This window comes from Schistocerca gregaria, chromosome 5 (genome assembly GCF_023897955.1).
Source record: "Schistocerca gregaria isolate iqSchGreg1 chromosome 5, iqSchGreg1.2, whole genome shotgun sequence".
Lineage (NCBI taxonomy): Eukaryota > Metazoa > Arthropoda > Insecta > Orthoptera > Acrididae > Schistocerca > Schistocerca gregaria.
This window is the reverse complement of record NC_064924.1, coordinates 638,148,421-638,170,341: the sequence shown is the minus strand read 5'-3', so window position 1 is coordinate 638,170,341 and position 21,921 is coordinate 638,148,421. Positions and strand designations below refer to the sequence as shown.

General features: G+C 39.4%; 1 protein-coding gene across 1 annotated transcript in view; it reads left to right on the top strand.

Moving 5' to 3' along the window:
• LOC126272431 (28S ribosomal protein S11, mitochondrial) overlaps nt 1–21,921 on the top strand; it is a 71,336-nt gene that overhangs the window by 27,225 nt on the left and 22,190 nt on the right. Inside the window, exons 2-4 of the mRNA XM_049975301.1 lie at nt 567–700; nt 779–879; nt 3,286–3,351. Of these exons, the coding sequence (XP_049831258.1) occupies nt 567–700; nt 779–879; nt 3,286–3,351 (301 nt within the window). The remainder of the gene's footprint in view (nt 1–566; nt 701–778; nt 880–3,285; nt 3,352–21,921) is intronic.

The window sequence follows — 21,921 nt, the reverse complement described above, 5'->3', positions numbered from 1 at the left end:
AACAGTTTTGTCTTTAAGTTGCTGGATTGCAGTTCTTTCTGCAGATGTAAGGTTTGTTTCCATGTTGAGGTATTGGCAAATGATAGTGAGGCAACATTCAAAATTAGAAAATTCTGGAAAGTTAATGGAGTGATTAGGGGATAGCAGCGGAGGATTACTGTTGGGTGAGGGAGTAATCTGAGTTGGTTCTACTTGTAGGAGCTGAGAGAAGGTCTTAAATAAGCCCAGCATGATTAGATTTGGAATGAGACAGAGTTGGAAAGGCCTCAGTGTTAGAAGACAGTGGCCATATTTTTAGAGAGGGGGGGGGGGGGGGGGCAGAACTCCGCGTGCACATTTCTACTTGGAAGGAGGGGCATTGTCCAAAAGCTCAAATATTTTTGAACCTTTTATTGTGCTCATGTCACACAAGGGCTCTTAAATGTGGTGAGTAACAATCCATCACTTTCATTTTATTTCTATTCCAACCTGGATTTCCATTTCCTGATTTTTTTATCTCCATTGCTGTTATTAACTTGTAAGGTTTGTAACTATATTGTAGAAATGCAAAATTCTGTGTGTTGCAGAGCTGGAGACGGACTGTTCCCAGATGAGACTACATCAAAACAGTTATTTAATGGTACCCCCTTTGAGGAACTACCTGTATTTAACATAAAAGTCTCCCCAAATAATACAATAATAAGTGTAACTGATCATAAAGGTAATTTAATTTCATCATTTTGTCTTCTGATTTGAAGTCATATTGGACTTAAATGCACTGTTTTGAAATAACTTTCAGGTGTGGTTAAGCTGATGCGGTCTTGTGGAGTTGAAGGCTTCAAGAATACACGCAAAGGGACTAATGTAGCTGCTCAGGCCACAGCTATCAGTTTAAGCATGGTAAGCATTGTCATTATTTGGTGCCTCAACTACTCACATGACAAAGATGATGGACATTACGTACCCCAAAACCCTTTGTTTTTTAATTGTGAATGGGAAAAAAGAATTTACGAAGTTCTCTAGTAAATAAATTATTTAATGTGCATCCACTCCCACTACGTTTGAAGGCAGGTGAAAATTCTGACTCTGCAATTCAGAAGAGATATCAGCTGCAGCTCAAAAAGCAGTTTAGATAAATTGTTTCCATAAATCTGTCATAGGACCTTGTATTCTAATAAACCTTACTGCTGCTGTCCAGAAGAACTTCACTCAGAAGACTGTACAGTCCTTGATGTATGATTTGATGCTGCATCAAGCAAGTTGGTGCAATGATAAGCACACTGGACTCACATTTGGGAGAACAGTGGCTCAAACCTGTGTCTGTCCATGCTGATTTAGATTTCCTTGGATTTCCCAAATCAATTGAGACAAATATCAGAATGGTTCCTTCAAAGGGTATCGACAACTTCTTCCCTATCCTTTCCTAATCCAATAGTACCAATGACGTTATTTGGTCCCCTCACCCAAGTCAACCCAACCAACCTTCCACTCTCCCTTACTGAAACTTAAAATAGTATTTGTGATGCTCCATGTTGTTGTGTAGAAATTTAGTTAGCTGTTCATGGCTGCTTTGAGTTTCTCTGTATTTACTGTTAATTGCAGGGAAAAATTACATATAGTTCAATTCAGCACACGAGTTCCACCATGGTGCAGTTAAAAGTAGCCCATGTAAGTATAAAGTAATGCAGTGAAATTACAGAAATGAAGAGCTGGAATGGATTTACCATTAAGTGTAAAATACATTTGTAGAAGATGCTGAAAGTAGCCCCCTGCAGCATCAATACGCAGATGTGCAAGGCTAAGCATATTCAGACACACCTGGTGTAAAGTTTGGATATCGATGGCTGTAACTTCATGGCTGATCTTGTCTTTCAGGTTCTATGTTGGGTATAGATTTTTTTCATAGACTTTGCTCTGAATGTGCTCTCACAGGAAAAAATCCCTTGTTATATCTGGCAAATGTGGTGACCACAAATAATTGCTGGCAGTTCGTTCCTCAGTGAAGACACTGTGAACGTGTTCCAGGGATGCCTTCGGCCTGTGACATGTTGTCCCTTTTGTGCTGAAAGAAGCAATATTGTCTTTCATATTGAGTTGAGCACAAAATGTTTCTGAAACTTCCATATATGCAAGTGTATTGAGGGTAGAGTCAAAAAAATATCTGTCCAATGAGGCGTGTTCTTGTTACACCCCACCAAATGCAGTTGTTTTCATCATGGAGTGGTTGCTGGCAATCAGTGTCATCTGGTATCCTCCACTGCCCAGCACTGACTGGAAAGATGAAACCTTGCTTCGTCACTCATAATGTAATTCAAAGGACTTAATAAATCATTGTTAATGATGTTATTCAAACGCTATATGCAGTAATGTACTAGTTTGACTGTCATCTTTGGTAATTGCTGCACAACTGCCACACGATAAGGCTCCAAGTTAAGACTTTGTGCATGTTGGGCCAATTCACATGTAGATTTCTTTGGGCTCTGAATAATTCTTTGGCAAATGTTTGCAGTAACTTTTGATGTATGAACTGAAGGAATTCTTTGTTTTACGTTTGGCACAGATCCACAGGTGCACCAATTTCTGTACACCTTCTCTATGGCTCTCTGCTGCTGGTCTATCTGGATACTTGACCCTGAAAATTTTGTGAGTTTCCATAATGAAACTTGTTTCCATATATGCGGCCACAATTTCAACTATTTCTTGTATTGACAGTCATTTTGCAGACCGCAAAGAGAAATGTCTAACTTCACTAATGAAATAAATTGAAATGCTGACAGAAGAATGCTAACAATTGATTATTGCATAAAACTGTCCCTTGTTGTAGGTAATATTGCATTCGGAATCATAGGCGAGCCGGGCTGCTTTTAACTGCACCACCCTGTATTTAAAAAATTCAGATTTTTAAATCTAATAAGACCCTGGGTAGTTGCATCGGATTGAAAACTTTACCAGGAAGTATCAGAAAATCTTTGCTTACATAATTATACCGTGATATTGCCCCTGCTCTCTGGATCAGAACTATGTTTTATGGCTCTGGGCAACCACAACATGCACAATTACATCAAATGGAAAATTCAGTTGAGACAGTTTTTCACCCTCCAAGCAGGTAATTTCCATGCTCACACTTATCCTGTGGGTGGTAGTTCATGTAACAGCTGATACAGGAATGCAGTTGGTTGTCCCCCTACACACACACACACACACACACACACACACACACACACACACACATTCGCTATGTGTAACGTATCTTACTACAGTAGGTAGTTCGTTGGCAATTACTAATCTTTGTTTCTTATTTTTCAGAAAGCTTTGGAATATGGATATAAGACAGTTCGTGTTAGAGTTCGAGGGCTGGGTCCTGGTAGAATGGTGAGTACTGTTTAATACAACTGCTTCAGTGTGTTGTGTTTTCGCTTTGTGTGTGTGTGTGTGTGTGTGTGTGTGTGTGTGTGTGTGTGTGTGTGTGTGTGTGTGTTGTTTGTCAACTTAGAATGCCTTAATCATTTGCTGTACCTTTCTTTGTGTCCCAGGTCTCTGGTTTGGAACACCCCCCCCCCCTTTCCCTCTTCTACTTCCTGTTTCTAGCAATAGCCTTCTACTTCCTGTTTCTAGCAATAGCCTCACTCCCCACATACATACACAATATGGTGAGTAGATTATGCTAACTTATGTGTTCATCCTCTGGTATCATTGTTTCAGCATATGGTAGGTAGACTGCTCTCTTTCTTACACTTAAATGTTTGGTTATTATAGTAGGAAGCTAACAAAAGTGGCAGCTGAAGGGGTAAGTTTAGAAGGCCAATTCTCCACCTTTTCTGCCTGCTGCCCCCATTTGTGTTCTCGTTGCACACCTCAGTGGGCAGAAGTTAAAAGCCTTCGTCCCATATGTGTCAAGCAGATTTCAGCAAACTGTGCCTTCAGACAATGCTGTCTATGATCACTTCATTACATGGCACTACCTTGTAAATGATATGATACACCTGAGATTGGTAGGTAGCACATTGCAATAATGATTTTAGAATCGGACATGGTCAGTGTCTTAACTTTAAACAATTTATTATAGCTGCGAAACCATGCATTTGAAAATGCTGTAAAGAAACAGCGGCCTCTCCATATTAATCTATTCTTGTGTGTTTTAGAAGGTATATTACAGACAAATACATTATTGCTGTTAAATTATACAGTTATCTTTGTTTTGAGTATGTAAACATTTGATCATTACTTAACTTTGCATTTAAGTTTTAACCACAGTACAAAGCAGAAAATTTGAATCTTCTGTTCCTGCAAGTGAAACCGGCAAACGTGCTAGCTCAGGTCGTGTACGCCTGGCAGTTGTTCCATTTCATGTTTATGACTTTGGGGCAAGTAGAAAAGGGAAGACTACAAAATTGAGTGGAGAGAGGGAACAGTAGTCACAGCTTTAGGGAGGGGAAGGACAAACAAATAAAACATTTACTGCAGTTAGAGCTATTGGAAGGTTTTGTTCTGAAGACTTAACTGTTTGACGACTCATCTGGAGCAATGGCAATGCATTCACTGAACTTTCTTGGATGCCTTCCTTTAGAAAGCTTTTTTTTTTTTTTTTTTTTTTTTTTTTTTTTTTTTTTTTTTTTTTCTCCCCATATCTTCAGCATGGTGTACACACGTAATTCTGTCTTCCATTGCAAAATCGATTGCTTCCTGAAATAACTCCTGCACATCTTTCAGTTATAATGATGTGCATTTCCTTTGTGCTACCTCTCCGTTCACTAGGGCTGTCACATTTTCTATGGGATTTAACAGTGCTCAGGGAGCAGAAACACAACTAAGAGTCCCTTTTATGCTGCTGAGCTCTCTAGTTAATATTGATTTTAAGGATGCTTCTAGTGCCCAAATTCCTGCAACATCTCCATTTTTGGTGCAGCCTGAAATACTTTTCTCTTCTAGCCAATATGCAGTTCTTCTTTACTTGTACTTGAATTAGGAATTTTCTCCTTTTTGTTGAATGAAAATATGTTAATCATGACACTCACACAACCCTCTTCTAAAGTAATGACTCTAAAAAAAACAGTGTTTTATGTACTTCACTATTCATTTTTTCATGGTCAATGGATTTATGGAATGTCAATATTAGTTTTGTGCTTTTGATAAAACCATACTAGGACAATCCTGCTTGAGACAGAATAAGCCTACTTCCTTTGCCAGTCAGTGCTTTCAAGCTACCATTGCCTTTCAAATCCTGCCAGATGTGCTTCCTGGTGCAATTTTGATTGAGTCAAGTTTCCCAAAGATAAATAATAGAATGATGATTTCCCCCCTCCCTTCCCCTGCCCGATGCACAGTTTTCTTGGAAAAGTAGCCCTAGGTGCTAAAATACTGGATATCTCCCTCAGGATCTTCTATCATTGCATTTTCTGTATCTAAATCCCAAAGATTTCAGAATTCTTCCATTGAAGTGGTGGCCCCTGTGAAAGCAGACTTGTCATTTAAAACATATGCTACCATTTGTCTTTTAAGCTACTCACCACAGTGATAAAAATTCTGATTCAGAACGACAAAGAACATCTTTCCAGAAATCGCCCGAATCAGTGACAGTTTTTCTTCCACTAATATCGTTTCTCAGAGATTGAAACTTCATTTCTTGACCACAGGTTTCCTTTGTCCGTGCTTGTGCAAGTATTCTCTGTACAGTTTGTAGTGAAACAGCACATGCCTTTGCTGTTGCAGTCTGTGGTGCCGATAAGATTTAGTCCCTTTTGCCATTGTCTTTAGGACCATGAAGAAATTTTTATATCTTTTTTTGTCTCTGTGTCTCTGAATTGTCATGTTAACTTGCAAGCATAAATAGCAGTACTACCCAATGAAAATCACTGCCCTCTTTGCATACATAAATTCCATGCAGCTCAGATAACAGCAAATGCTGGAGAGTGGGTAGCAAGGAAGTTGCAAAGCCTTGCTACAGCATGAACAGAGCACATTATTGTCACGTAAACACTGTTAGCAGTAAGTGTTTGTTTGATAGCTGTTGCTTCTTATGCTATCACCTGCGTGGCACCAGTGGCAAAAATGACACTGAGGCGGTAGTGTGAGTTGTGGACGGAGCAGGACTGAGCCATAAGCTTCTCATTGGCACTCAGAAACTGAGGAAAGATAAGTGGTGGGAGAACTGGCCTACCCATCTCAGTCGCCACTTTCGCGCTCTGTAGTATTAAAAGTGATCCTCCTTGCAGGAAACCAAAAGTGAACTAAGTTTGTGAAGATGATGCAGTCATATAAGCAAGTATGGTTAGTATGGGTTTGGACCATATTCCTCTAGTCAGGTGCAGTGTATTACTGTGCGGGTGCATGCTACATGCAAATTGTTTCCAAATAAATTCTGTTTTAGTTCTTATGTAGTACTTAGTCTGGAATTAATGGTGTAGGAAATTTCATCAAATTTACTGGTTGAAATTTTATAGAGTAAATGTACCACTGGCCAAATCTGCTTCTTCTGTGTTCATTTGCAAACTTCATTTAGAAGTGAACTTATGGGTACATAAATGTCAGTGATGATGAATGTGGTTATGGGTGTTTAAATTCGGCCTTTAAGTTGGTTCAACAGTGAAAAAGATAGGGCGCACCTGTCATCTGTATCATCTTCAAGTTTATATCAGAACAATTAAAGTGTAATAACAATAAAAGTGAAATACCATAATAAATTAGCACCACTGATAGAAGTGGACCCTGCCATCCAACCCTTCACCTCTCCTCCCAAATACTTTTTCGTTATGAAGATCTCAGCGTCACTGTTAAGCTTTCAAATAGGCTGTGTTGCATGTCACTGAATTTAATTGATTTCTGGTGTCGTGCTACGTAATAAGTATTCCAAAATCTTGAAGGAATAATTTTCCATTGGCTTCCTTGCCACTGATTTACATGTTCATCACACTTGGTAGTATTACTTTCAAATATTTAAATCTGAGAAGCTCCAAAAGCTTACCACTATTCTTTGACTGTATGGATTCTTTCTCTTTGCTGTGGACACTATCTTTAGACTCGTGGGAGACTCTGCACCTAACGGACAGAATTGTGATCTGTTGTGTCCTCAAGTACAGCTATGTCTGCTCAAAAGAAAGCCGACAGCTGAAGGCTTCTTTGAGTGCCAGCAACAGCGGGTTGTCCAATCACCAGCTAAGGGTACTGCAGTTGACTAAAGATAAATATATAGGAGCAGCAGTTATGTACTTCGGAACGAAGAGGTTACAGCCATCTGCAGTCCTCAAAGGTATAGTGAAAAGAAGCAAAACATATAGTTGAAGACTTGCAGCAAGGTACTGGCGTGTGACAGGAAAATGTTTTTTTCAACGCAATTCCTCTGGCAGCTGCAATGGGTAGTTGTGAGACCAAATTATCACAAATGTGTTGCCTGTTCACAGATCACAACTTTCGATCATTTGAAGGAATGAACGAAGTCCTGAGCTTTTATTCAACCAAACTCTTAGCATTCTCACTTGCGGTAGTTCTATTCTGCATTGTGAGCCATGAATAAGACTAGCTATAGTATCTAGGAAAGTGAAATCTATTATTCACCTGTATGCAAAAAAAACTGTGTGGGGCTAGATTTTGTCTCTATAAGCATGGTATTTTCTGTATCAATGCTGATTCTTTGAAAGAAGCCAATTTTTCTCCGGTCTCCGGGAACAACATATATTCTAGCTGAGGATGTACTGTAGGATCCTTTTTGTTTCTGTGGTGGGGGGGGGGGGTCTAAATTCTCCAGTTGCAGGTACTATGTGCTGTAAAAGAGATTCTCCACAACTGCGATCTAGGGAAAGTGTATTCAATATAAACTGTAATTGACAAAGAATTAAATTTAATAGATAAAAAAAATCTACTCACCAAGCAGTGGCAAAACACACACACATAAAAGATAGTTGTGATTGGCAAGCTTTCGGAGCCAGTGGCTCGTTCTGCAAAATTGTTGAAGGGGAAGGAAGAGTGGTGAAGGAGAATGACTGGAGAAGTCTAGGAAAAGGAGCAGACCACAGGGAAGTCAACAGAACTGCAGTTCATGGGAGACCTACCACATGGGATGGGAGGGAAAGACTTACCTTCTCACGTTGTGCAGTGAGCTTCTCTTTTTCTGTAAGAGTTGACATTTTTATTCATTTTGTATCTCAGGAGACATAGTCTTGCACCTTGTTGCTATAAACACTCCAAGTGTTGAGAACTGAAATATATCTATACATTCCACACATTTTGGAAAATTTTCCTACTTTCCACTTAGTTTCAACCACCTCAGTTCCAAAAATGTAAGTGAGACTTCATTCTAGGAGATGTGATTACTTGGGTTTTGTTTTAAATTCATTGACAGTTAACTAGCAATATTTTAATACCACACATCTTTACATAAAGTGTTAATTATTAATTTCTCTATTATTTATAAGCAGATGTCGAGAAAATGTTCAAAAAATACTTTAGTGTAAGAACAGACTCGTCATATTAATGTCTCGTGATTTAAGAAGGTTCATTACAGCCAAATACATTATTACTGCTCATCTCTTAAATTGTAAAGGTATTTCTGTTTTGTTTATGTGGATATTCAAGCATTCCTTAACTTCACATATTATCTTTAACATGGGCACAAAGCAGAAAAAATGGGACTTACGAATTCTGCAAGTAACATCAACAAATGTGCCAGCACAGGTCCTACTGTTTGGTGACTGTTGTGCCTTGTATTGATAAATTTGGGGGAGGGGAATGGTGTGTGTGTGTGGGGGGGGGGGGGGGGGGGGAGAGAGAGAGAGAGAGAGAGAGAGAGAGAGAGAGAGGTGTTCACAGGTTTGGAATGTGTGAGGAACAAAAAGTGTAACATGTAATGCAAATTATTGTTGTTTAATTGTCTTGTTCTGAAACTCACTAGCCGAAAAATAGTTTGTAGCAATGACAATGCTTTCAGTGAACTTTGTTGTCTTGAATGATAACTGCTGCTAATCCTCTTCTGAACCACGTAATAAACTTAAAACCCATCATTTAAAGAAATAATTATTCTTCGCTTCTTGATGATCATTGGATTTTCTGTTTTTTAAGTCATCAATGCTGGCAAAACTGCGCCCTTTCATGGTTCTCTCTGTCTCAGAGATTTTTTAAAAAAAAAAAAAAAAAAAAAGTGAGCAGGAGCATTATCGTGATGCAATTTCCATGATAGTTTGGCCACAATTCTGGTCATTTTCTTCAAATTGCTTCACATAAACAGTGCACAACTTTCAGATTGTATTCATTATTCACTAAATGATATTAAGGCAGGAACTTATGATGCACTGTGCGATTGCAATCGAAAGCAAACAGTGAGAGGAATCTTCACTGGTGGTGAGCAAACTTGTTAAATTTTTTTCATTCTTGGCTATTCAGGCAGTTACTGTAGGGTTGATTGCGCCTTGGTTTCAGTGTCATACCCATGTAACATGTTCCACTTCTCTAGAAGTTCAGAATCATCGTAAACTTCATTCAGCAGTTCCTGAGTGATGTCTACACATCATTGTTTGGTCAAAATTCAACAATTTTGGTACAAACTTTACTACATCATCAGCAACCTCTCTGATTGAGATTCTGCATTCTTTCAGAACCATTTTCTTTACTTCTTCCACATTTTTGTCAGTAATTGATGTACTAGATAGTCCAGGATGCTCGTCGTCTTCGCCTTTGTCTTCTTTGACCCTCTTTGAAATGTTTATACTGCTCATAAACTCTGTGTCACACTCAAAGTAGATTTGCCAGATACCATAGTCAACATTTCATATGCACTGCTTCACTTTATTCCATTTTTCAAGCAAAATTTCTGTAAGTAAAAAAAAAAATTGCTTTGTACTCACACTTATAACCTTTCTGACTATAAACAACAAACTAAATATTCAAAACAGCTTAAAATGTAAACATACATCAAGAGGATTTGTACCAATAAGATAAAAAAAAGTTTTGAAAATCGGATGCACAAAGCCCGTGAAATTAAAAGATTCTCGTGACTTTTTGACCACACCTTGTATTAGCTTCGCACTTACGGTTAAATCATATTTAGAAAGATCTTTCATGACAGACAATAAGCCATTTTCCTTTGCCAGTCAGTACTTTTAACCAACCATTGCCTTTCGAAAAACTGCCATATGAGCTTTCTGACATGTTTTTGATTGAGCCAAGTCTCATCAGAATAAGGGTGATGATTTTATTTCATGATGTACATTTTTCCCAGAAAAGTAGCCCTAGATGCTACAATATCGGATCCTTCCATCAGACTGTGTCTTCCATTGGTGCACTTTCTGTACCTGAATCCCTAAGACTTTTAGAATTCTTCCACTGGAGTGGTGACCTCTGTGAAAGCATTTAAAAGATATGCTACCGTTTTCCTTGTTGGGTATTTGCCACAGTCGTAAAATTCTGATGCAGTAAAGTTCTTCTTCCTCTAATATCTTTTCTTGGTGATTGAAACACCATTTCTTGATCACAGATTTCCATTGTCCATGCTTCTGCAACTATTCTCTGTACGGGTCATAGTGAAACAGCACACAACTTTGCTGTTGCGATTTGTAGTGCTGATAGGATTTCATCTCTTCTGGAATTGTCTTTAGGATCTTGAAGACATTCTTATGCCTAACTATCATATTTGCAAACAAAATAAGCAGTACTGTCCAATGGAAGTTACTGCTGTGTACACTTCCACACAATGCAAAGTGAATGCTGGAGAGTGGCAGCAACAAAGGTGCAAAGCTGTGCCAGCAGCAGTATGAATGAAGTGCAGTATTGCCGCATATATCCTATTAACGATAGGTGTCCATTTAGTACTTTGTGCTAAGTTGATGGCACTTGTGGCAGAAGTGATGTTGGCAGCAATGTGATCTTACAGTTAGAGACTAAGCCAGAATTTGTCAAAGGTTTCTCATTGGTGGTCACAAATGGGGGAAGACGAAGTTTGGGAGAACTGATCTGTCCCTTCCAGCAGCCACTTTTTGCTGCTCCCTAGTATAGTCAGTCTCCGGCATAATACTGGAAATGAAATACTGTGCAGATAATCTATAAATGAAGTTTAGCAAGCCACTAGTTTCCAGAAACAAGTTCATTGCTTCTGCATTGGTCTCGTCGTTTCTAGGGGGTTTGCTTTGACTCATTTCTTTCACAATTAAAGGGGCCATCATATGCCTAATGTTTTTAGCTACAGTTCCACATAAAATACACATACCATCATGTTAAAAGTTTGTATTTCATTACTGTGTGACTAATTTGAAACTAACCTTGTCAGTCTCGCAGAACTTTTATGTTGAAACAAATGTAATCTGTTATAGGTAGATATTCTAAGCCTTTAGAGTTAAAAAGGAAATGTCATTTATGCTATACAATTTTAAAAAGATTTTATGGGCTGTGCTTGACAGAGGTAGAAGAGCAATATTGACGTACCAAGGGCTTAGACTGAAATCGGAAAAATACATTGAGAGCATACTTTTTACCAAGAAATTTCTGGAATATAAAGTTAACATCAAGTTTAATGCTCATGTGAACATTAAAGTTCTACCAGATGATGGTTAGTTTGAAACTAGGTGCAGAGTAATAAAATTATAAAAATGACACTTTGATGTTGTTATTTTAATAGATCGTGTCTTTTATGCAAGCTGTGCCGCACTACTTCAGCGAATTTTAAAATTTTTAGCAACTTATAACTATTAGCACTTCCCTGCTCCGTGGCTGCCCAGAACTTGACAAAGGCGAGGGGATTGCTTCAGTCAGAGGGGCAAAGCCCAGTGGATTTTTTTCTCAAAGTCAGTGGAGGACATCACCTCAAGCCTGTTTTAGGAGGGGTATTCTGGCAAAAGTTTGTCTGTGAGCTGAAGTTGACCTAATGGACTTCCACTCTTTAACATCTTCTTCACTTCTGTGTTTCTCCATGCCCTCACAACAGTTAGATCCCCACTAGCTTATGATCTGAGTGATCTAACCCCCTTTTCATCCTTTCTTAACCATCCCACTTTCTTCTGTGAGGGGGTAACATAAAAAGTTCCAAAATCTGGGAATTGCATTTCCTATCTTGAAGTTGCATTTGCTAGTCATTTAGTCTTCTTCTAACGATTTCCTTGGTTTTATTTCTTAAACACAGTGAGTACATGTTCCACTTCATATTGGGTGCGGGTAAGGAAGAGGCTGAGGTGGGAAGGGAGAGGGATAGGAGGGTGAGGATGAGGGGCGATAAATTGCTGCTGCGGGAGCAATCAGGGATGGGTGGGGAGATGTTAGGACAGCTAGCAGCTAGGTACAATCAGGATGTTAGATGGAGAGTGAGGGTTGGGGGAGATTGTAATGGAAAATGAGAGAAGTAAAAAGACTGCATGTGTAGGTGGAACAGAGAGGTGTGTAGTTCTGGAATGAGAACAGGGAAGGATCTAGATGGGACAGTGGCTAATGAAGGTTAAGGCCAGGATGGGAACATAGGATATATTACAGGGAGAATTCCGATCTGTGCAAATTAGAAAAAGTGCTGTTGGTGAGGAGAATACAGACGGCATAGGCTGTGAAGCAGTCATTGAAATGAAGAACGTAGTGTTGGGTGGTGTGCTCAGCAGCAGGGTGGTCCACTTGTATTTTGGCCACAGTTCATCAGTGTTTATTCATGCGGACGGAAAGGTTGTTGGTTGTAATGCGCACATAGAATGCAGCACAATGGTTGCAGCTTATCTTGTAGATCACACGATGGGTTTCACAGGGAGCCCTGCCTTTGATAGTCTAAGTGGTGATTGTGACCGGACTGGACCACCTACTCCAGTAAAGTCATAAACATCACTTATCCCATCAAAGGCAGGGCTACTTGTGAAACCAGTCAAGTAGTGTGATCTACAAGCTAAGCTGCAACCACTGTACTGCATTCTACGTGGGCATGGCAACAAACAATCCGTCTGTCCACACGAATGGCCACCACTGCCCAACATGAGTCGTCATTTCAATGATTGCTTCACAGCCTATGCCATCTGAATCCTTCACACCAACACCAGCTTATCTAAACTGCATAGGTGGGAATGCTCCCTGCAGTATATCCTACTCCTGACCTCAACCTTCATTAGTCATTGTCTCAACTGTCTAGTTCCTTTCATGTTCGCATTCCAGCACTACAGTGATAAAAATTGTAGCACACTTTTTGGCAATTGGCAAGGTCAGTGTTATGGTCAGTGTTATATGAAAAGACCTTTCAGAGGAAGTGTTGTTATGCCTCGCCAACATAATTAGCATCTGGAAAGAGTGGTCAGGCTCTGACAAATGTGTTTATCATATTGTGACAGTTGGTTCCTACGGGAATACGGTTTTCAGTGGCTGCTCTTGCAGAATTTCAAAATTGTCATTGCTTTGACATTTTGGGACCTGTAGTAATTATAACTATAACTATATTGAATATATTAATTTTGCATATATTTATTGAACTATTTTAAGTATAACTAAACATTATAATTATGCGTTTAACATTCTGAGAAATACAAGAAAAGAAGAAAACAGTTATGAAACGAGCAGTAATTAAACTCAGCCCACCGAATCCTGAGTTTGAGTCCGTGCTCGTAATCGCAAGGCAACTGCTCATGTCCTGTGTCTGTATCTCAAATTTTCCTCGTAATCTACTCAAAAACATTTTTAGGGCATTTTACATTTTCCTGTGACCATCAGGCAAAATATTACAGTAACTTGAAAGTGACCTTTACCTTCTTCTATTAAACACTGTTTGTTCCAAATCAGTGAGCCTTGTCCCACCCACACTTGTTTTTAGATTTACATTTGTACAAGATCTGACTGACCCTTTAAATCATACTTTTTCCTCCTAAGATCTACTTCCAAAAACACAAATTTAGAGAGAGGCTGGCATTTCTATATGTAAGGCATAATTTTCTCTTGCAGAAACACAAAATCGCTTCAGAATTGCCTAGATGGCTGAACTTGATGTGAACAAATAAAATTAATACAACAAAAATGGAAAATGCCACCTTCATTGTTTTGGTACCTGCTATGAGAAAAATTTTTGTACTAAATTTCCTTGTGTACTCACTTTTTTTACTATCATTTTTACCTCCTTTTGACTTGCACAGACAGTAATCTTAACTGTATTGAATTTATGAACTGTCTAATGTAATTAGATTTTATAATTAATTGTTAGTGATTAGAGGAATATAATAAAATGAAATAGTAGCAACGGAATTCATACACAGGCCCCTAAATTAACAGTCAGTATTGCATACCACACACCCACAGAGCCATTGAACAATACATTAAATGCAGTTTCAAAGAAAAATACTGACCTCGTGCTGTGAGCTACATAGCACTCTCAAAAACAGACGTGTCCCTTTCCAGAGTTGATCATAATGCAGCTGACCATCATTTCAGCCGTCTACAATTTTTTCTAGTTATCATTGGAGAACGTGGTACAAAACCTGCCCGCTTTATTAGCACACCAGCTCACATCCATAGAGAAGTGGCATAATTTGAGTGCAATTTTGGCTCACTTTCAAAGGGAGATGATACAATTTGTGTGATTTCCAGCTCCCATTCAGAGAAATGGCCTAATTTTAGTATGATATTTACAATTTGCTGTAGTACATCAGTACACGATAACCGGCCACAGTGATGTATAAGGGAATGAATTGATACAAAAGGGTCATTTGCTATGCTGAATGGTTACAGGGCTCAACAGGGTATCTACAGTGCTGGACAGCTGTCACCTTTATCTCCTTTGATTGTATTAGACTTCACAGTGTTGTACATAATCTGGTGTGGACTGTTTTCATGGCACGTACACTGTGGTGTTATCTTTCTTTGCCTATCATCAAATCTTGCAGGCTACAACTGGCATGTTATTCTATTGTCAGATTTCTGACAGGTAAAATTATTATTATTATTATATAATACCCCATCCAAGCTATCTTATCCTATCATGTATGTATTCCATACTACTACTATGACCATGATCTGGCAACCCATATTATGTGCTATTGCAGACAGATGCCAAGTATGCTAGTTGTAGTCTGAACACAATATATTCATACTCGGCAAACCATTGTGAACTACATTACTCAAAGATTCTTCCCATTGTACCACCTATGGGTATTCTGTAGTTTCCATTTGTGTATGGGATGTGAGAAGAATGAGTGCTTAAATGTTTATATGAAAGAGGTAGGATATTGTTAGATTTCACAGTTAATACTGAGTCTTAAAACTTTTATAAATGGACTTTAACATGATGATGTTGATGTTGTTTTTGTTTTCAGTCCGGAGACTGGTTTGATGCAGCTCTCCATGCTACTCTATCCTGTGCAAGCTTCTTCATCTCCCAGTACCTAATGCAACCTACATCCTTCTGAATCTGCTTAGTGTAGTCATCTCTTGGTCTCCCTCTACAATTTTTACCCTCCACGCTGCCCTCCAATACTAAATTGGTGATCCCTTGATGCCTCAGAACATGTCCTACCAACCGATCCCTTCTTCTGGTCAAGTTGTGCCACAAACTTCTCTTCTCCCCAATCCTATTCAATACTTCCTCATTAGTTATGTGATCTACCCATCTAATCTTCAGCATTCTTCTGTAGCACCACATTTCGAAAGCTTTTATTCTCTTCTTGTCCAAACTATTTATCGTCCATATTTCACTTCCATACATGGCTACACTCCATACAAATACTTTCAGAAATGACATCCTCACACTTAAATCAATACTCGATGTTAACAATTTCTCTTCTTCAGAAACGCTTTCCTTGCCATTGCCAGTCTACACTTTATATCCTCTCTACATCGACCATCATCAGTTATTTTCCTCCCCAAGTAGGAAAACTCCTTTACTACTTTAAGTGTCTCATTTCCTAATCTAATTCCCTCAGCATCGCCCGATTTAATTCGACTACATTCCATTATCCTTGTTTTGCTTTTGTTGATGTTCATCTTATATCCTCCTTTCAGGATTTTTCTTCTCCATGGATTTTAATACTTACTCAGAATTTTTCTTTTGTTCCCTTTACTGCTTGCTCAATATACAGATTGAATAACGTTGGGGATAGGCTACAACCCTGTCTCTCTCCCTTCCCAACCACTGCTTCCCTTTCATGCCCCTCGACTCTTATAACTGCCATCTGGTTTCTGTACAAATTGTAAATACCCTTTCGCTCCCTGTATTTTACACCTGCCACCTTCAGAATTTGAAAGAGAATATTCCAGTCATCATTGTCAAAAGCTTTCTCTAAGTCTACAAATGCTAGAAATGTAGGTTTGCCGTTCCTTAATCTGTCTTCTAAGGTAAGTCGTAGGGTCAGTATTGCCTCACGTGTTCCAACATTTCTACAGAATCCAAACTGATCTTCCACGAGGTCATCTTCTACTAGTTTTTCCATTCGCCTGTAAATAATTCGTGTTAGTATTTTGCAGCTATGGCTTATTAAACTGATAGTTCGGTAATTTTCACATCTGTCAGCACCTGCTTTCTTTGGGATTGGAATTATTATATTCTTCTTGAAGTCTGAGGGTATTTCGCCTGTCTGATACATCTTGTTCACCAGATGGTAGAGTTTTGTCAGGACTGGCTCTCCCAAGGCCATCAGTAGTTCTAATGGAATGTTGTCTACTCCCGGGGCCTTGTTTCGACTCAGGTCTTTCAGTGCTCTGTCAAACTCTTCACGCAGTATCGTATCTCTCATTTCATCTTCATCTACATCCTCTTCCATTTCCATAATATTGTCCTCAAGTACGTCGCCCTTGTATAGACCCTCAATATAATCCTTCCACCTTTTTGCTTTCCCTTCTTTGCTTGGAACTGGGTTTCCCTCTGAGCCCTTGATATTCATACAAGTGGTTCTCTTCTCTCCAAAGGTCTCTAATTTTCCTGTAGGCAGTATCTGTCTTAACCCTAGTGAGATAAGCCTTTACTTCCTTACATTTGTCCTCTAGCCATCCCTGCTTAGCCATTTTACACTTCCTGTCGATCTCATTTTTGAGACATTTGTATTCCTTTTTGCCTGCTTTGTTTACTGCGTTTTTATATTTTCTCCTTTCATCAATTAAATTCAATATTTCTTCTCTTACCCAATGATTTCTATTAGCCCTTGTCTTTTTACCTACTTGATCGTCTGCTGCGTTCACTACTTCATCCCTCAAAGCTACCCATTCTTCTTCTACTGTATTTCTTTCCCCCATTCCTGACAATTGTTCCCTTATGCTCTCCCTGAAACCCTGTACAACCTCTGGTTCTTTCAGTTTATCCAGGTCCCACCTCCTTAATTTAGCACCTTTTTATAGTTTCTTCACTTTTAATCTACAGTTCATAACCAATAGATTGTGGTCAGTGTCCACATCTGCCTCTGGAAATGTCTTACAATTTAAAACCTGGTTCCTAAATCTCTGTCTTACATTATATAATCTATCTGAAACCTGTCAGTATCTCCAGGCTTCTTCCATGTATACAGCCTTCTTTTATGATTCTTGAACCAAGTATTAGCTGTGATTAAGTTGTGCTCTGTGCAAAATTCTACCAGGTGGCTTCCTCTTTCTTCATTGCTTTGCCCCAGTCCATATTCACCAACTAAGTTTCCTTCTCTCCCTTTTCCTACTACCGAATTCCAATCACCCATGACTTAAATTTTCGTCACCCTTCACTACCTGAATAATTTCTTTTATCTCATCATACATTTCTTCAATTTCTTCATCATCTGCAGTGCTGGTTGGCATATAAACTTGTACTACTGTAGTAGGTGTGGGCTTCGTATCTATCTTGGCCACAATAATGCGTTCACTATGCTGTATGTAGTAGCTTACCCGCATTCCTATTTTCCTATTCATTATTAAACGTACTCCTGCATTACCCCTATTTGATTTTGTGTTTATAACGCTGTAGTCACCTGACCAGAAGACTTGTTCCTCCTGCCACCGAACTTCACTAATTCCCACTATCTCTAACTTTAACCTATCCATTTCCCTTTTTAAATTTTCTAACCTACCTGCCCGATTAAGGGATCTGACATTCCACGCTCCGATCCGTAGAATGCCAGTTTTCTTTCTCCTGCTAACGACATCCTCTTGAGTAGTCCCTGTCTGGAGATCCGAATGGGGGACTATTTTACCTCCGGAATATTTTACCCAAGAGGACACCATCATCATTTAATCATACAGTAAAGCTGCATGCCCTCGGGAAAAATTACGGCCGTAGTTTCCCCTTGCTTTCAGCCGTTTGCAGTACCAACACAGCAAGGCCATTTTGGTTATTGTTACAAGGCCAGATCAGTCAATCATCCAGACTGTTTCCCTTGCAACTACTGAAAAGGCTGCTGCCCCTCTTCAGGAAGCACACGTTTGTCTGGACTCTCAACATATACCCCTCCGTTGTGGTTGTACCTACAGTACGGCTATCTGTATCGCTGAGGCACGCAAGCCTCCCCACCAATGACAAGGTCCATGGTTCATGGGGGGAGGTTTTAACGTGATGTCAGTGTTTTATTATACTGTGTATTGGCTGATTTCTATTGTGACCCATTGATATTGTAGTCATAATGTAAGATGTTTCTTGAGTTTTGCGAAGTGCACAGTTCTAAATTTCTGAACATTTAAAGCAAATTGCCAATCTTTGCACCAGTTTGAAATCTTTATCAAGCTCTGACTAAGTGTTTATGCAACCACAAAGTCCTTTAGGTATAAGAATATGTGGCAGTCTGAGGATGCCTAATCTGGTAAATATGGTTGTTGTTTGAAACAGTTCTTGCTTAGTCTAACCTTACCATAGATCTTTGTAGGGCATATGCATTTTGTCTGAAAGATCTCTCGCCCCGCCACTTCCCCAGTTGCATTTGCAGCCTTTACAAGTAAGAATCTCTCTTGCACTTAGAAAACTCTACAACTACATTACAATGAGTAAATCTTCTTAATATTCATACTTAATTGATTTATGTCCTCCTCCTGCATTGTTTCCAGAACTAGGAAAGCTGGATATACTTGTAAATAACCACATATCGTGTTCAAAGCCACGCATTATACTCGGTTCTTAAACTGTATCTCATTCATTCATTGACTATTTACCCATATAACATTGCACGTGCTCTCTGGCCTGGATGCGTGCACCAATTCAGTTGAGGAGGACTTAACAGAGCCGTTGTATCCTCTTCAGAGGCAAGTTGTTTAACTGTTGTAACTGGTCATTGATATCTTGAGGAATGGAAATGAGATGTGTGTTGACTTCGGAACTGATCCCACATGTTTTATTGGGACAGATGCTGCGATCTTGCTGTCCACAGCACACTTATCATACAGACAGTTCATAGACACACATGCCATCTATGGAGGCTCAATGTCCTGTTGAAAAAGGCACTGTGATGTCGTGTGAGAGGCAACATGAGGAAGCAGGATGTCCTTGACTTACTGTTTCTTCAGAATTCCTTCAATCATCATTATACCCTGAAATCTCACCCCAATGTCTCCCCATACCATGATACTAGGAGTAACACCATTGTTGCTCTCCCGGACATTGGCAGAATGGTATCTCTCCCCAGTTCGCTGCCATTCTTGCTGACGGTGCTCATATGGGGTAGCTCAGATCTGTGATCGATTGCTGAACACGGTTTGATGCCATTCGTCAACATTCCATGCTTCCAAGTAATGGTACCACTCCCAACGTAGCTGTATGTCTTGTGATGTTAATTGCAGCCTGTGTATGGGGTGGAAATACCCTGGTCCAGCTGCTGCTAGTCCCCAATTCATAATCTGGGATGACACAGAATGTTGCAGGGCGTCCATTACTTGTTCGAGGATGGCAGGCATATATGAGGATTTGCAGTGTGTTCGGTACACAATATGGTGATTTACCCATGTGGTAGTTAGACGTGATCGATTGAGACTTTGATGGTATGTGTGCCTGCCCTCATGTTCCCATCCAGTCGAACATAGGGCACTGTCACATATGAATGTCACATAACTCTGGATATTACACGATTTTACCAGATGTTTGTCCTTCTCAGAGGTTCCTCAAAATCTGATACAGTTCATACCCATTTATATATCCCACTGCTCTGTAGTAACAACACTAAACATAACCATCACTAAAACACTTTAGTGGCCAGTCTACTTGCCACAGAGAAACAAAACTCCAATTGCCACAGAGAAACAAAACTCCAATTATTTGCGCACCTGCTCATCTCGTGTATGTATATGAAAGTAATTGACAACCAAACATGTCTTCTAAGGGCTTCACTTAGCAGGTGGTGTATTTTTGAAATTGTAAATATTACACACAAATACATTTGAAAATAAAGTAGGAAAATTTCAATCACTCACTCATTCAGTAGTGTTAGTTTTACTCATATTTCAGTCACTTAACTTTGCTACTGTTCAGATCTCTTATTTTTTCACACAATGAGAGGTCCCCAATGGTGGGACTGTCTTTTTGAAACTGTCTATACTGTGAAGAAGGTTATACACATGGAAGAATCCTGGAGATACTAAAAGGTATCAGATAGATTACATAATGGTAAGACTGCGATTTAGGAATCACGTTTTAAATTGTAAGACATTTCCAGGGGCAGATATGGACTCTGACCACAAGTTTATGAACTATAGACTAAAAGTGAAGAAGCTATAAAAAGGTGCTAAATTAAGGAGGTGGGACCTGGATAGACTGAAAGAACCAGAGGTTGTAGGGTGTTTCAGGGAGAGCATAAGGGAACAATTGACAGGAATGGGGGAAAGAAATACAGTAGAAGAAGAATGGGTAGCTTTGAGGGATGAAGTAGTGAAGGCAGCAGAGGATCAAGTAGGTAAAAAGACGAGGGGTAGTAGAAGTCCTTGGGTAACAGAAGAAATATTGAATTTAATTGATGAAAGGAGAAAATATAAAAATGCAGTGAATGAGGCAGGCAAAAAGGAATACAAACGTCTCAAAAATGAGATCGAGAGGAATTGCAAAATGTCTAAGCAGGGATGGCTAGAGGACAAATGTAAGGATGTAGAGGCTTATCTCACTAGGGGTAAGATAGATACTGCCTACAGGAAAATTAGAGAGACCTTTGGAGAAAAGAGAACCACTTGTATGAATATCAAGAGCTCAGATGGAAACCCAGTTCTAAGCAAAGAAGGGAAAGCAGGAAGGTGGAAGGAGTAATTAGAGGGGCTATACAAGGGCGATGTACTTGAGGACAATATTATGGAAATGGAAGAGGATGTAGATGAAGATAAAATGGGAGATACGATACTGCGTGAAGAGTTTGACAGAGCACTGAAAGACCCGATTCGAAACAAGGCCCCGGGATTAGACAACATTCCATTAGAACTACTGACAGTCTTGGGAGAGCCAGTCATGACAAAACTCTACCATCTGGTGAGTAAGATGTATGAGACAGGCGAAATACCCTCAGACTTCAGGAAGAATATAATAATTCCAATCCCAAAGAAAGCAGGTGTTGACAGATGTGAAAATTACCGAACTATCAGTTTAATAAGTCACAGCTGCAAAATACTAACGCGAATTCTTTACAGACAAATGGAAAAACTGGTAGAAGCGGACCTCAGGGGAGATCAGTTTGGATTCCGTAGAAATGTTGGAACATGTGAAGCAATACTAACCTTAAGACTGACCTTAGATTAAAGATTAAGAAAAAGCAAACCTACGTTTCTAGCATTTGTAGACTTAGAGAAAGCTTTTGACAATGCTGACTGGTATACTCTCTTTCAAATTCTAAAGGTGGCAGGGGTAAAATACAGGGAGCGAAAGGCTATTTACAATTTGTACATAAACCAGATGGCAGTTATTAGAGTCGAGCGGCATGAAAGAGAAGCAGTGGTTGGGAAGGGAGTGAGACAGGGTTGTAGCCTCTCCCCGATGTTATTCAATCTGTTTGTTGAACAAGCAGTGAAGGAAACTAAAGAAAATTCGGAGTAGGTATTAAAGTCCATGGGGAAGAAATAAAAACTTTGAGGTTCGCCGATAACATTGTAATTCTGTCA